The sequence below is a fragment of the Anas acuta genome, chromosome 24, assembly GCF_963932015.1.
Source record: "Anas acuta chromosome 24, bAnaAcu1.1, whole genome shotgun sequence".
In the NCBI taxonomy this organism is placed as follows: domain Eukaryota; kingdom Metazoa; phylum Chordata; class Aves; order Anseriformes; family Anatidae; genus Anas; species Anas acuta.
Genome location: NC_089002.1, coordinates 4,751,185 through 4,767,315, shown reverse-complemented (window position 1 = coordinate 4,767,315; position 16,131 = coordinate 4,751,185). Strand labels below are relative to the sequence as shown.

Genomic DNA, 16,131 nt, shown 5'->3' with positions numbered 1-16,131 from the left:
ACGGGGGCTGCAGGAGAGCTGGGGAAGGACTCTTTCAGGAAGTGGAGTGACAGAACATAGGGAAATTATTTAAAACTAAAAAAAGGATAGATCTATATTGGATTTAAGGAAGAAATTCTTTCCTCCAAGGGCTGTGAGGGACCGGCGCAGGCCACCCGGAAAAGCTGTGGATGCCCCATCCCCAGCAGAGCCCAAGGCCAGGCTGGGTGGGATTAGATGGGCTTTAGGTCCCTTCCAAGTGAAACCATTCTGTGATTCCACGGAGATGGTATAATGCAGAATAACAAACGCACAGGGAACTGGTACTATGGAAAAGTCCGCAGCGCATTCACAGCAGGAAGCTGCATGACACGAACCCACTGGAGCTCTTCAAAGGGTAAGCGAGCATGAAGGCAACAGAGATGTGGGCTATAACCCACAGGGATTTCCAAAAGCCTTCTCACCAGGCCCCTCACCAAGGCTCTTAAAGACACAACGCTGCATACATAAGAGATCCCTGTATAATTGGAAATATTTTCACAGTGGGGAGAGCCCCGAAGAATATGCAGTAGATTTTCTTCCCAGTGATCTTTCCTGAGGTCTGTGCTGCTCAACGCACTGAACAAAGGATCCAGGAGATGAGACGATGACCGAGGGGACAAAGTTTGATGATGAAACTATTTGAGAGAATAAAGAAAAAAGGATGAACCAGCAGAAGAATCTTACAATACCGAGCAACTGCTGAGAAAATGGCAGATGAAATTCAATGCGGATAACTGTAGGGTGAATCACAGGCAAAAAATACACCTAGTGTCACACAGCAAAATGAAAGGCTCCGAGCTTATTACTGCCATTCAGGAGCAAGCTCTTCAGATTATAACAAATAGCTGTAGGAAAACATCAGCTCTGAGCTCAGAAATCAAAGCAAATTCTAGAAGTTATTTGGAATGGAACAAAACAGAAAATATCATCAGGTCTCTATATAAATAGATGGCACAGCGTGCTTCTGGTGTTGTGAAAGGCTCTAAGTCCTCCCCACCTGAAAAGGATGCAATAGGCATGAATGGGACCTGAAATAGAAATAATATATATTAAAGGAAAAACCAGAAACAAAATAAATGACTTTCCCCATTCTTCAAAAGCATTCCTTATAGATTTACGTGGCACCACAAACATGGCTTGTGATACTTGCAGGGCACTGGAGACACAAACAGGGCTTTGGGAGAAAGACTGGCTGCAGAATTCAGAAGCTGAGAAGAGGACAAGCTGGACGAGGTGTGCAGAGAGCAGGACACTCGCTCTGCACCCGCTCAGCACAGGGCTGCAAGCAGCAGGACAGCACAGGAGCAGGAAAGCCGTGAGCCTGGGCACACGCTCCCACCCGCGCTGCTGCAGCTCATTAAGGCCCAGCTCTGTGCTATTTTTTCAACAAACTGGGGGGGCAGAAATCCCGTTTTAGTGGTGTGAGATGAAACCAGATTGGAGAAGGCAGAGAGCTCTGAATTCAGATTCAGAGCCATCCCGAGAAATGTTCTTGTGACAAAGCGAAGCTGGGAAGTTCCTGCGTTTAGGTGGGAGCCATACAGCACCCTAAAGCAAAACGAGGACAAAAAAAAAAGAACATGGCATCAGAGGGGACCCCTGCCCATCACTGGTTCCATTTGGGACGGGCTGGGCTGAGGGCAGCAGGGCACACAGCACCCCGAGGGCACGGCACAGCACTGCTCCGGCCAATGCTACACACCACGGCAGCTCAGGCACTCCAGGGAGCACGGAGCTTGCTTAAGGTCTGAGCTTACCCCATCAAAAGGAGCGTTTACTACTCCAATTGTCACGGAATCGGTGATCTACACCATTACTTTCATTTTGCTTTCTCATCCCCTCACCTCCACCCCCACTGGATAATTACGGCTTGGCTGCATGACTCAGTGGGGTGCTGCTGCAGAAGAAAGCAAGGCTTATTCTGGAATACATTAAAGTCAACGAGAGCTGCGAGGCCCTGAAGAAAATTATTGTAGGGCTGGAGAGACCTCCACTTAAATATGACACTCAGTTTGAGAGCAACACGTTTGGACACTCCTAAGAAACTCAAAAGGAGACCAAGGCTCATTGCAAGCTTGTAAGACATCGGCTAGTTGGAAAGATGGAAAGCTTAAATAAAACCAGCTGTATCTAGGTAAAAGATAAAACGTTGAAGAGCACAGTCTGCCGGTACTGGGAGGATTGCTGTGAAAGGGAAAGCAATGGCTCCTTCTCCATAGTCCCAGTTTCACTTACAGAAAAGTGGAATTCAGGCAAATGCTGAGAAATGTTCCCCAGCTGCTCAGCTTGCCTGGCACTGCAGCAGGCTTCCAGGGGAGATGCAGACATGCATTTTTTGGAAATGGTCAGAAATTGACTGGTTAAGTATATTTTGAAAATATTTCTGATAAATCTGATCGGGCCTTGGTGCAGAGGACTGGGCCAGAAAGTCTTCTGTGATCTCTTTGAGCCATGCATCGGTGTGATGACGAGAGGCAGCTTCGGCATCAGGTAACGGACAGAACTGTGACAGCAGCCTTGAAAGAACTAGGAAAACAGCCTGGAGAATGGAAAAAGTGCTTGGAGAAACTGAGACCAGATCATGGCAACAAAACCAACAAGGAGAGAGCCCCCAGCCTTGTCCACAGGCAGCCCCAAACCGCCAAGACAGTGAGGGTTTCACTCCACAACACTTTCTTGCAAAAGATAACCCCAGGATCAAGTTACATGAAAATGTCTTGGTTTCCCTAATGCAGCAGCTCTTGGTTTGGATGGGGCTTGAATTTGTAAGTCACCAGCACAATTTGCAGGACGCCGGCTATAATGTCAGTGCCTGGACCCACTGCCAATGGCTACAATCAATTCTTTGTTCCTCATTCACTTTCTGCAACGTTGAATAATCTTCTTAAAGATTAACAGCACCTAGCTAAATGGAAAAGAATGGATGTTGTGTACTGATGGAGTCATACGCTGAAGACAAGCCAATACTTGAAACACTTATAAGCCAATATTTGGCCATAAGCAAAGGGTTTTTTCTATAGCCACTATTAATAAGGGATCAAAAATAACTCATGCAATACGCTCTGAAGTTGAAGCCTTGGCTCTGCTGGCACGGTCCTGAAGGCTCTCATCAAGAGACAGACGAATTTACCACTTATCTTTTCCAGCGTGAGGGAATGCTTGTTCAGAATAACTCAAGTGATATCAATTTAAAAGACAAACCATTTAGAGCTGCGAAGGTCAAATTCTGTTTGTCAGTCATCCAAGAAAGAAAAGCTGGTACAAATTGCGAAGACAAAACACATCCTTCGCAAGCACACAGATACTGCGCTTAGCCAGATACATTAGTTCGGGCTACAGGAAGCCAGGAACAGAGAAAAAGCCCCCAAATCATAAATCATGGATTACCAAGCTGCTATCCCATACACATACACATTTGTCTTCCTAGCTTTGAGGATGCTATGAAAATCTTTGTGCTGCTGCAACAAGTTACCCAAAAATTCCATAAAATGCCTGTTAAACACAAGGTATAGTTGTGTTTATACCACCATTTATGTGGTGTTCTATTACGACTACGGGAGGAAAACAGAACAAGCTGTCAAGCAGCGCTGTTCTCCTCACCTCTTCCTTCTCTTCCTAGCAAAGCCATTCAGCTTGGGCTACGGGAAGGCCCAAAGCTGCCACTGCTCACTCTCCCCTCGCTGGTTCACACATCACAGGAGCGGTGCAGTCCTGCCACCAGCCAGCTTTCCTCAGCTGCTGGCAGCAGCAGTGCTTTGTCTGCACACTTCAGGTCCCTTCTTAAACCCAGCTCCCCATGGAGCAAAAATCCAGCTGCTGGGCGCTCGGGGCCGTCCAGCCCTGTGTGACCGCCCCCAGTGCCTGCGTGTGTGCCCAGGCTGCACCAAGCTGCTCCCCGAGACACATCAGTGCTGCTGCTGAAACTGGCAGCTGGGCTGGGAGTAAAAGGGCTCTGCTGAAGTGGACACGAGCCAAAAGAAGAGTTCAGCTTTACAGCGCTTCCTGTAGCATCAGCCGCTCCGCGCACGGCAGCAGCGAGAAGCATGCTCCAGCAGCTGGAAGACAATTGCTAAGCACATTAATAAATTAAGGCGGCCAAGATAAGAGAAGACAACACCCCTAGCATTAAGAGCCACCGATGTCTGGCCTGGGAGAAGGTTAAGCAGTGGCAGTAAGAAACAGAACCACAGACATCGGCATTGGAATGCATTCCCTGGCAGCAGTACATACTGGGTGCCTACTGAAGAAAAGAGGTCAAAACGTGTCTTAAAACTGGCCTGGCGCTAAGGATCATTGAATCAGTTCATTAATTCATTGTACAAGTCTGGAACTACGAGTCAAAAAGGCCCTGCAGGTGTGAGACAACAGCAATTGCTCCCTGAGTGCGTTCCTGCAAGACTGAACTCTGAAGTTAGGAGACAAGTTAACGAGAAGGAACCACTTCCATTTCTCTCCTGCCAGGGGACGTCACCCTCAAAATTAAGGCTTTTTTTTTTTTTTTTTTTTTAGAAAAAGGAAAAATATCAGGGGCACAAGGAACACAGGAAAAACGTCTGGTTTATGTGTGCACGGGTGTCTGACAGCCACCACAAAGAGCTCCAGGCAAGCATGTCTGAAGCTTCGTGCAGGGCACAGAGCTACAGCCGTGCTGCAGGTGAGCAGGCTGGTAAAACCAGGAGGTGCACAGCAGAAGGAACAGACTAAGGGAAGTCCCCAGGAAGAGCAGACTGGCCCTTCTGGCTGCATGTGCTATGTCAGAGCCAGAAGGAGAGAGGGAAGAAGGGATGGTCCCTGATCATGTCCGGGACCAGGCTGGGGAGGGAGCTGGCTGCTGTCACTGCCATCTTTCAAAGGTGACACTGGTAATGGAACGTTCCTGATGGAAGCACTACCTGTCACACAAGCACGATCCAGGGAGTTACAGGGCTGCCAGCCCCACGTTAGTCCCCTGCAAAGTCCCCTCGCAGTAAGCTCTGGGATGCAGAGGGGAAGGATGAGCGGTAGACAAGATCACTGTCTTTGGAGCCTATCAAACCGTCTGGAGTAGATTCTGGTACACAACGTTGACTTTCTGCTTCTCAAATGTCATTGAACCAATCAGTATGAGCACAACTTCTTCCTTCCAAAGCCTGCACGTGGTAAAAGACCCCCCTAAAAGCTCATGTGACCAACGAGGATATCAGCAGGTAGTCAGATGAGCTGCCCCGGAGCGTGGTGTAGCTCAATCTGCTCCCAGAGAACACTGTGAAGAAGCATAAGGCAAGACAAGAACTGAAAGCACACATCAAAAGATAAAACCAGCTTTAAAGTTTTCGCCTGTGTACCATCTTCTTTGGAAGGAAGTCAGCAGCACCTTCTAACCTGCTCTAGAGAGAGCTGCTTAACTTCAGCATTCACGATTCTGCTTGAGGTGCTTGCTGTAGACTGTTGTAAAAAAACAACACCTCTTATCAAAAAAGGAAGGTAATGGGCTAGCATGCAGCATTCTGCTGGTGCTATCAAACTGCTTTGAAAGCATCTTTGCCAGTATAATCATTGTTAGCAACTGAAATGGTTGTATTGATGCAAAATGTAGCTCCTACCAACAGCACAAACATTTCCAACGTTGATCTAAAGACTGCAAGGGCTCGCAGTTTGCTAACACAGGAACTTCTGCTGGCATGATCACATCACTTAAAACAATAAATAACAAAGTTAAACACCCTGTAGTGCTTGTGTGACTGTCACAGGTGCAGCTAAGCCCTGACCCTGGCTCAGGATGCGCAGCTCTTCCTGCAGGAGCGCAGGCTGTGCTAGCACACCCACCCGGCTCAGACCTAGCTGCTATCCACAAAAGAAACCGGCAGCACTTGAGAACACATCTTGCCTACAGAAACCAGGGAACAAAACTGTCTCTAAGATAAAAACTTGGACTGTTTCATCCTTCAAAACCCCAGAAGCATTTGAGGAAGATCAGTGTTCTGAAGGCTCCCACCGGCAGCAGCAGGATCTGTCCGTGGTGTAACTCCGAGCTGCAGCACCCCACCAAGGGCAGCCCCAGCCCTTTTCCAAGGGAGAAACCCCTCTCAGTGTCTTGCAGCAAGTATCGGGTTGTCGCTCAAGACCTGGAATTAATAATAGGATGGGGTAAAGCTGATACTCGTGAGTTCAAATCCTGGAAGAGAAAGCCTGCTCGTCCCCTGCCTCCAGGATGAACAGCTGCAGGGACGCTTTGGGTGCTTAATTCGGCGCAGCTCCGTGTGCTCAGCTCAGCTTCACGCTGCTCTCCATCCCTGTACATCCATGGGGGTTGCAGCGTGATATTTACAAGGCTGAAGTGAACAGACATGAGCCAGGGTAGGCCAGCACAGCCCCACAAAGTGGCACGGGCTCCCGAAACCCCTGCTGGGGTCCTCGCACCTTGCTGCGCCAGCGGTTGTGTTTAGACAGGGTCTTGTACCACAGGTCGCTGCTGTCGCACGATTTCAGGCATAAAAAAGCACAAAGCTTTGGAGAGAAACAGCATTACCCGTCTAAGACGGCGAAGAATGACAAATTATAAATAGGAGGTGGCTTCAGACAGATGCCAGAAATGGATGGTGAGCAATCGCTGTGGCAAATCAATGCTCCAGCGGAGGAGCAGAGAGGGGCTAGGTTTAGTTTTACCCTGAAAAGGCAGTGACACAGAAAAGGCTAATGGCAGGTGGTCATTCTGCATTCTGTACATTTCACAAAGATTTATGAGCAGGCTGAATGCTGGAAAAGCAATGCTGAAATTGCTTGTGTCCCTCTGCAAGGTCAGCTTATTGTATTATGGAAACATTTCGAGTGAGACTCTCACAAGTGAAGACTGTTCCACTTCTTTCAGCTACAAGAAAGAAGCGGCTGAGAAAAAACAGCATACCAAAAAAAATTTCACACCATTTATTCTTAACGAGTGATTTTTCTTCCCAGTTATTCCAGATGAACAAAGACTATTTGAGCTGAGAGCTTCGAGCTGGAAGGAGAGCGATCTTTCAAAAAAAATATGTATTTAACGTGAAAATATTTAACAATAGTGTACCTACCTGTATTTTCTAAAATACTGCTAATTTGTAACTACTGCACTTTGTAATTATTATGGATGAGCGCTGTCACGAGAAGCTGCGTAGGTGTCCGAACCGAGAATTTTGATGCTCATAATTTTCAGCAGCTCGATAGGAAAACAGAGGCCTGACTCCCGGGATTCGGCTGTCAGCAGCGTGGGATATCATTGGCACTACCCTGGGAATCTAGGAGCGCAATTTTCCTGTGACAAACACATTTTAAGAATTAAGCATTTCAGAACAGCCCTGTGCCAAAGAGGCCTGCTCCACCAGCACACCACGTTGCCCTCCACAGGCAAGGAGATGACAAAAATATGGAAATATTTCCCTACACAGGCCCGTACGGACTGCGCTGTGAAGCTGTCCTTAAATCCATTCATGCCGAAGCGAGCCCCACAAAAATAGGTGCCTAAATCCCCTCCGAATCCCCCCTCAGAACTCTGACAACGCCGAGCGCTCCCAGCGAGGCACACGCACACCTCCTCCTCCCGGCTGCACCTTCGGGCCCCGCGCAGCTCAGTTTGCTGCAGCCCAATAAAGGAGATGGCAGGGACAGCTGTTGCACCTCCCTTCAGGACAGCTGAAAATAAACCGCACACTCAGGCCCCAGGATTTCTCCTGGGCACCTTCACCGTGCTAGGGCCCTGCCGTAAGCACCAGGTCAAACAGCTCGCTCATTATGGGGAGCTTGCAACCAGGGCTGGGGACCTTATTCCCCTGAAAGGTCTCTTTTAGGGTTGCCTTTTAGCTCGTTTTCTATCCCAGCCCTGTGCAGAAAGACAATATTTATTTTTTTTAAAGCAGCGCTGATATTTCAGAGTATTTAATGCTCCCCCTGCCCTCATTTGTGTTCAAGAGTTAGGAAGTAAAACCCCTCGATTTATACAACTGCTCGCCCAGTATTCCCTTCTCCCAGCCATCTTACAAGGGTTGCTCTAATCCTTTTTGACTTATGGGATATAATAACCCCCACCTGAGAGCCGGCATACCACCCCCAAAGCCTTACCTCGTACCATTAGCCAGTAATTATCTCACTACATCATACAGCAAAGATGCCTCCCAAGCCCCCACACCACCCCATGTGAATTTTAAGTCTCTACAACTGTCTGTAAGAGAAAAAGCCCCAAGCCCCTAATGTTAAGAGGTGTGGAGTGATGTTAGGAATTGCCAGGGTGCTGCAGTGCCCGGAGAGCACAAAAACACTGCCCTGGGCGTTTCAGCCACAGCCCCACACGAGCACACCGTGGGCAGCGCTCGGCCCCGTCTCTGGCTGAGCCAGCTTTAAAACCTTATCAAACAACGCTGGTTCAGACGAGGTGGCTCGTCTCTAACACAGGCTCAAGAATTTCGCTTGTACAAGTCAGAAAGCTTTGGGTGGCTGCACTAAGCACAAGCTGTCCCTGGGATAGTTTTGCTTCCCAAATGGGAGCGGAGCTGCAGGGCGCCCAGCGGCGCTGCTGCAGAGACCAAACCTCTCCACGGGGCAGCACGAGGGAGCGGGGCCGCCTCTCCTGCTGGCTGCCATAAAGGAAACCGTAGCTGAAGATTCTGTCGGGTCCCTCGCTCACTGTTTATGGGGAGAAGCAGAGCTTGACTCATCTCATCGCTAGATAGGATAAACAGAGGCTGAGGAAGGAAACAATGAAGATGCGCACTTCCCATCACAAATATCCATCTACTCACAGCACCGGGGCACGTTTCCTCCCAGTAGCTGCTCCCAGAGTGACTGCTGGGGCTGCCTTCAGTTTCCAGAAGCCGAACGAAGCAGCTGAGAAGCTGCCCGAACACAACAAAGGAAGGTTTCTGAGCGCTGCAGCCAGCAGCAGTCCTCCGAGCCTCTAACTCCTTTCAGTTCAAGGTTGGGTTGTTTAGTCTAGAGTTAATTCTGCCCACTTCGGTTGTTTTGAAACTGAGATGCGAGGGACAGACAATTGAACGAACCCACAGGGACAAAACAGCAAGGTGAAAAAGGGAGCGAGTGCACCCACAGCAAGAAAATGAAAGCATTAGGTTGGGAAAAGAGCACTCAGGGTTTTAATTTTACCTAGCTTTGTCTAACACGCTCCTGTTGGCGTTAGCTGGCTCCGAGCTCTCCCAGCCCAGCCAGAACACACCGTCACACCCCCATGTAGAAGCAAAGCCCAAAGAGAAGTAGCACAGTTATCCTATTGATAAACCCAACTTCTGACACCTTAAATCTCAGATTGACGAGCGCCATTAAGCACGGTCTGAACTCTGCAATGCCTGTTTTCACCGACAGCAGCACAGCGTTGGAAAGAAACTTCACGGAGCGTGGTGGAAAAGGTCTGGCTGTCCCTAGATCACCTTCTCTCCTAAGGATTAATGTATTTTTAGACAATGCAGCCACCCGGTCTTAAAACCAGCCTGATGTATGGCACCGTCACCCCAATTAAAAGATCAGAAGCTCAACTACCTCAAGGAACAGCTGTGATGCCCCAAACACACACGTGTAATAACTGAACATGTCATTCCATTTCTGTGTCACTGCATGTATGCTGTAACACCTTCACATTTCTAGGCATAAGCCAGCTTTTACCTTTCAGTGCCTACAAAACTCCCAGAAGCTGCTGCAAGGGCTCTGTGTGAGCAGTGTTGGACCTATCTCTGTTACCCCACACAATAAATCCACGCTGCTTCAGCCACCGCTGCAGATCCAGCAGAGGAACGAGCAAACCTTTGCTCAATGCCCTCGCAGCGCGAGCTGTCCTGGCTAGGAAAAGCACAACCCCACAATCTGTGCGTGAATTCTCTCTGCCTTCTCCCATCTCCTGGATTTCATTCCACTGTTCGCTCCTTGGTGCCACAACGTTCTCCTGACTGTGATAACGGAGAGTGGTCTCCAATAAATCGTGCCCTCTGCTGTGGTTTTGGAGGGTCCAAAAAACTGCGCAGCCTTCTGCTTTGCTAGGACTGCACCCAATGTTTGAAAGTAAATAAAGGGCCAAATTTGCTGAAGAGCAATCAAAAAAAAAAGTCAACCAACTTCAGCATGACACGGATGCTGCTTTACACAGCTCTGGAGAGCAGCGAGACATGCCTATGGTTTTACAGCTCTGACTCAGAAACAGGAATAACTTAATCTGGGACTGCCGGGGAGGTTGCAGCCTCAGTTATCCAAGCCAGAATCACCCTGCAAAGTACCTGGCTTCTCATGAAGCAGTTTCTGAATTACCACGGTTGCCCAGCACCTAAAAATAAATCAAAAAAGTAAAGTGCTGAGCTACTTCAGGGGTGTTGTAAATGACAGGCTCAGGAGTTGTTTCATGGGCAATTCAGTTCCCCACGGACCAGGCAAGAGGGAAACAGCTGGTAAATCATCAAAGGGCAGACAAAGGATAAACAGTCTTTTATGTCGTCACCGTTTCTGAAAGTCCTTACAGACAGCAAATCATTGCCTGCTGCACATGGAGATGCCTTCCCAACTAGAAGCCTCATATTCTTTTCCCCCTCCTAAGACTCAGTTTCCATAAAAGTTTAGCCTTTGGTTTCGTCTGCCATTCAGGAGGAAGAAAGCTTTACCTGACTGGTTCCCACCACCTGCAAACACCAAAGGAGTTCAACAACAACCAAGATTTTGCTTCCCCTGCTGGGGGTGGTTTGCTTGACGATTTCTGGATGTTCACCCGCATCCAGCTAGCATCTCCCCTTTCCTTCTGGGTTAAGCAGAAAACCATTGCCAAAAATACATCGCATTCAAGAAATTACTTCCCTCGTTGATAACGTGGGATTGACGGTAACCCAGGAGTCACTGAGGTAAAGATGCAGGTGGGGCTGCAGCCACAGTGCAGGGAACAGACACTGACAGCAGCCTCTGGTCTGGGTTAGCGCCGCGCTTGATGCTTCCAAGAGGATGACGACAAGCTGGAGGCTCAGGAACACCACTTGTAATTTAAAAAGTTATTTTCAAAATACAGCTTCACGGCTATAAATAGCAGACAGTTTCTCACCTAGCGAGACAGTACACAATTATTCTTAGTCACAGTGGCCCAGATACCAGAGGAAGTGTAATTTACCTTTGCTGAAAGCCACCCAACGTTTGGGGCTGCTGCGCGCTTCAAACAAACTAAGCCAGTCTGAGATTGGCCCTACGCCTTGTGGAAGCAGATGCTGACTCTGACAAATTGAGCCAGTTGACTTAGTTAAGCCTTCCATAACCTGAAGAGACGTGTGCTTGCACAGAGCAAGTCTCACTAAGTTCCTTAACCAACACAAAAAGTTTACCCTCCCTTTTCAAGACGTGGAGTCACTTCCCCAGTGCACGGTCATTTGGTCTTACAAACGTTCACCAACAGTGGGCAGCCACCACCACCTGCTCCGTGTCTCATCATGCCCCGTTCCTACCTCCTAGAGAAGATATTTAAAAGAAAAAACCCTCCCATGCACTATATTCACTCAGTTTGTCAACCAGCTCTCCAGAAAGTTCAATTAACTGAACTTCAGCTGACACTGCCATACACAGCATCAGTCCCTATATAATATGGGAACAAACATATTTTGGGCATGTTCAATGATCAGAACTGCTAGAAACCTCTCCAATCACGAAAACAAACATTTCCACCTGATCTAGGTTTATACAATCAAACCAGACACGTACAAATCCTCTACCAAACCAGTGCTTGTTCCATTTGGGTGCGCAAGAACCTCTCTTTGGCCACACATTGCCTCAGCATCGTCCAAAGATGAGAAAACATTAATGAGACACCGGGACAAAGCTTTTATTAAACTGAAAGTAAAGTCATCTTCCCTTCCTGTAAAGCTCTGAAGAAGCGACTCAAGCAGGAGCACGGTTAGCATCTGCTCAACTCCTCACTCATCTAAAAGCTTTTCGAAGCACCAGGGCCTTGGTGCTGCTGTTCGACACGTCACCCGATCCGTGGGCAGCTCCTCAGCCCCAAACCTTTCCATATACAGAGCTCTATCTGCGGGCTGCCTGGTGATTACGGCTTGCCATATCCTCAAGAAGTTTGACCTTGCAAAAAATAATTCTCCATTGATCAACGTCTGATGAATCCAACGCACTCTTGGCTGAGCGTCCCACCGCGGGCAGCAGCACAACACGCTGACACTTCTGAAAAGATCATCGCAGCCTTGGCTGCAAATCCTCCTGAAGTCATCCCAGCTCGGCCATGCTCCCACCCACCTTCCGCTCAGCCTTCTCCCTTGGCAGAAGGCTTTCAGTAGCCAGATCCTCCATAAACAGCTCTCACTAACGTTCGTGTGCTTCCTTAATTACGTGACAATAAATGGATCCACGCTATACTGGAGAACAGACCGTAAGCCCCTGCGCTGGTTGCTTTACAGCTTATTTTTGGAACTCCAGAAGAAAACAAATAAAGCCCTCTGCCCCTGGGCCCGCTGACAGCCACAAGCAGATGAGCTCGTGAACCAAGCTTCGAAGCCTCCCAAATATTTCGGTTTAATAATATCACCCAAGCAAAAAAGAAAACCTAATCAACTCGACTACTGCTCTTGGTGCTCCTAACAGGTCAGTCTCTACAAAGACCTTGCTTCCAGATGTCATTCCTGGGCTGTGCCTGTGCCTCTTTCCCCGGTGCCGCTGCTGCACTCCATGCTTAATCTACGAGATCTTGAGCTCAGAAAGTTTTCTTCCTGAGGCTGGCCCCGGCTCAGCTCGGATTCATTTCCCTGACCAGATGCAACAATCTGGGAGGCTGATTTCACATGCCCTGCTCAATTCTGAGCCAGCCTCAGATATCGGCAGGTTTCCCACCGCAGAAGGGGAACGCTATCGCACGCTCCCTCACATTCCTGTCAATTTACACAAGGGCAGCAAACGCCACAGACAAAACACCGCACGTGTCCCCGGGCAGGGCTCGCCATTCGGAGCCCAACTTCTGCGGCTACTTTTGTAGGATCCTCGGCACGTTTGGGCGCACGTTACCACGATCCGTGCTGCTTATTGTGGGCACTTTCTGGTCTCTGTAGACGGTGCCAGCCCGGCGCTTTGGGGACTTTCAAGGCAACCACACGCACGGAGGCCAGCGAGCCTCCTGACCTTGCAGGCGCTGCGGGCACAGCCATTCCTGCACACCCCAAGCATGGAGTGAGTAATTCCCTAAGAAAAGACCCAAAATAACACCAGAAGGGCCACCTAGCTCCCTGCCACACTCCTGGCTCTCACAGCCCGGAGCTGTAACTCGCTCTGGAGGTGCCTCAGCATCCCGGGGAGCGGCCGGTGCAGGGAGCCGCTTACTGGGGGCCTCCACCAGCCACCCCCGGGACCCTTCCCGGTTTCGGTCCCAGTTTTGGGGGCTCAGTCCCGATTTTAGGGCTCGGTGGCAAGCAGTGCTCCCTCCGCCTTCACCCCCTTGCAGCGCCCGAAGCCTGCAGGACCGTGAAGTGAGGGCAGAACCCCCGGGACCCCTCACGGAGCTGAGGGGGACCCTCGGGGAGCCCCCGGAGCCTCCCCACACCCCCCCCATCCCGGTGCCGGCCGCCGGTACCTGGTGCAGGGCTGTCAGCCCGTCCACGTTGGTGGTGTCGACGCGAGCTCCGCGGCCCAGCAGCCGCTTCACCTCCTCGGTGTCTCCGCTGGAGCAGGCGGCCAGGAACACGGCGCCTTCCTCGAAGCGCACCCGGGACCCCCCGGCTCCGCGGTGCCGCCCTCGGCCGCCCCCCGCCGCCACCGGCTCCTGCTCCGTCAGGGAGCCCTTCCAGCGCCTCAGCTGCTCGGCCCGCCGCAGCCGCGCCGACTCGGCCCGCTTCCCACCCAGGTGCTCGGGCTCCGACATCGCCGCCTCCTCCTTCTCCTCCTCCTCCACCTCCTCCTCCACAGCCGCTCTGAGGCGCAGGGAGCAGCGACCGCACCTCAGCCGGGAGCGGGGCGCAGCGCCCCCGCCGCCATCTTCGCTACGCCCCCACCGCCGCCACAGCCGCTGCCACAGCCGCCGCCGCCGCCGCGCCGCCCGCGCCCCGCGGCATCCCGGGACTTGTAGTTCCCGCGGGCGGCGCCGCACCTGCCGCCTGCCGCGCACTGCTCCCGGCGGCCCCCGCGCGGCGCCGCACCTGGGCGAGCCCTGGGACTACAACTCCCAGCAGCCTCTGCTTCACCCTTCCCCCCCCCCCCCCCCCCTCCCGCCTCCCTGCCCAGCCCTAGCAGGGCGGGCTGGCCGCCATCACAGCGCCGCCCGCTGCCCGCTCCCCTCGCTCCCCGCTCCCTGGTCCCGGTGGTGTCCGCACCTCACACCCCGCACCCTGCCCGTGTGGCACCACCAGAAACCGGCCCGGCCTCGGGGCTGGGGAGCTCCGGGCCCGCCCGTCAGCCCCTCAGCGTCCCCTCCCCACACCCCCTGCCGGGGACCCCTCGGTGCTGAGGGGGGAGCTGAGGGGAAATGGCGGCGGCCCCGCTCCGCCTGGAGGTGCCGTGAGGGCTCCGCTCGGGGCTTTTCTCCTCATAAAAACCCTGCTTAAAGCGAGCCGGGGAGCTGCGAGGCGCAGAACTGCCCCCGCTGCGGCCCTGCCCAGCACAAATCTCTTCGTTGGGCCTGCCCCGAGCCCCCCCTCGTGGCTGCAGCGCCTCAGCACGGCCCCGAGCAGCCCCTCCTGGCAGCGCCCGGCTCGGTTTCCCCCCCTGCAGATGAGCCCACTCCAATGGACAGAGCTGGGGGCCACGTTAGGGGCTGTGAAATACCCGTAAAAATGCCAGATCGTGGTTCGTTAGCGGTCTGAAATCACGGAATCACAGAATTTCTGGGTTGGAAGAGACCTCAAGATCATCGAGTCCAACCTCTGACCTAACACTAACAGTCCCCACTAAACCATATCCCTAAGCTCTACATCTAAACGTCTTTTAAAGACTTCCAGGGATGGTGACTCCACCACTTCCCTGGGCAGCCTGTTCCAGTGCCTAACAACCCTCTCAGTAAAGAAGTTCTTCCTAACATCCAACCTAAAACTCCCCTGGCGCAACTTTAGCCCATTCCTCCTTGTCCTTTCACCAGAAAAGAGCACCAAGGAAAATGTGTAGTTTAGGACAGAGCTCCAACTAGCAAGGCAGTGAGGGTGCGAGGTGTTGAAATGGGTTTACATACAACCGGACAGATTAATGGCACTAAATCAGGCACAGGTCGTAAATACAAAGTCACCGTCCTTGGTTCAGAAAGGCCTTTGGAGGATGCTGGAGGCTGGGAGTCCTGGCCCCTGTGGGATGTGGGCCTGCTGGGTCCCATTTGGGGTGCCCAGCTGTGGCCTTCCCGTGCTTTCCATGATGTTCTTCCCAGCGGGGTTGGTTATTCGTGGTGAGAAACCTGCTGAGCCCGTGCTGGATCAGGCCTGCAGCTCCGTTACTTTGCATTTATTGCTTCAAGCGTTTAATTACCTCTGGCTGCGTGCCAGGCTGATGTGAGCCATAGCTCCACTAGTGGTGTGGCTCACGCTTCTCTGAGTGTCCTCCCCACCTGCCATGTGGTAACGGGGCTGCAGCCCACCCCCTTCTCCTACACAGCTGACAAGACCACCCCGGGCTCCTGTGAAAACCTTTTGTGTTTTCAAAACTTGCCTTTTGTTTTCCTTACAGAAATTTTACCCAAGTGTATTTAGAGAGATTTCTATATCTGCCCAGGATTCCTGGACATCTGACTAAACTGCTGGATGCCAAGAAGTCCTGCACAGACACAGCTCATGAGAACTGGCTGTAAATCATACAGAGAGTGATCCCAAAATTTCTGGCATCCGTACCGTTACTTCTGGGATGCAGGGCTGCTTTGCACGTGCACAGATCTGCACGAGCCCCCGAACTGTGGGATTTGCTCTGTGTGCCAGGGAGTCAGTCCAGTGCCTTCTTGGAAATGTCTGCTGTAAGCTGTGCTTTCTGCAAACTGCCCCCGCTCTGTAGCAACCACAGCCAGAAGAATGGCAGCCCTATTCCAAATACAATTTATCTTGAAAATGGACTATATCCCCAGGAAAAAAAAAAAAAAAAAAAGACTTGGCTGCAAGAGAGGACTATTGTCTGTGGCTATGAACCTCTTGCCATCCTTTCCTCCTCTCAAACACACCCTGGATC

General features: G+C 51.3%; 1 protein-coding gene across 15 annotated transcripts in view; it reads right to left on the bottom strand.

Moving 5' to 3' along the window:
• The window catches only part of PPP1R12B (protein phosphatase 1 regulatory subunit 12B), a 111,864-nt gene extending 97,766 nt beyond the window's left edge, over positions 1–14,098 (bottom strand). For 3 of the 15 annotated variants that reach the window (XM_068660153.1, XM_068660155.1, XM_068660157.1), the window contains exon 1: positions 13,571–14,095. In XM_068660153.1, coding sequence (XP_068516254.1) covers positions 13,571–13,858 — 288 coding nt within the window. In that variant the 5' untranslated portion in view covers positions 13,859–14,095. Of the gene's footprint in view, positions 1–13,570 lie in introns of all 15 variants that reach the window. The other 12 variants (XM_068660154.1, XM_068660158.1, XM_068660151.1 and 9 more) reach the window with 9 other exon arrangements.
• Positions 14,099–16,131: the final 2,033 nt, after the last annotated feature.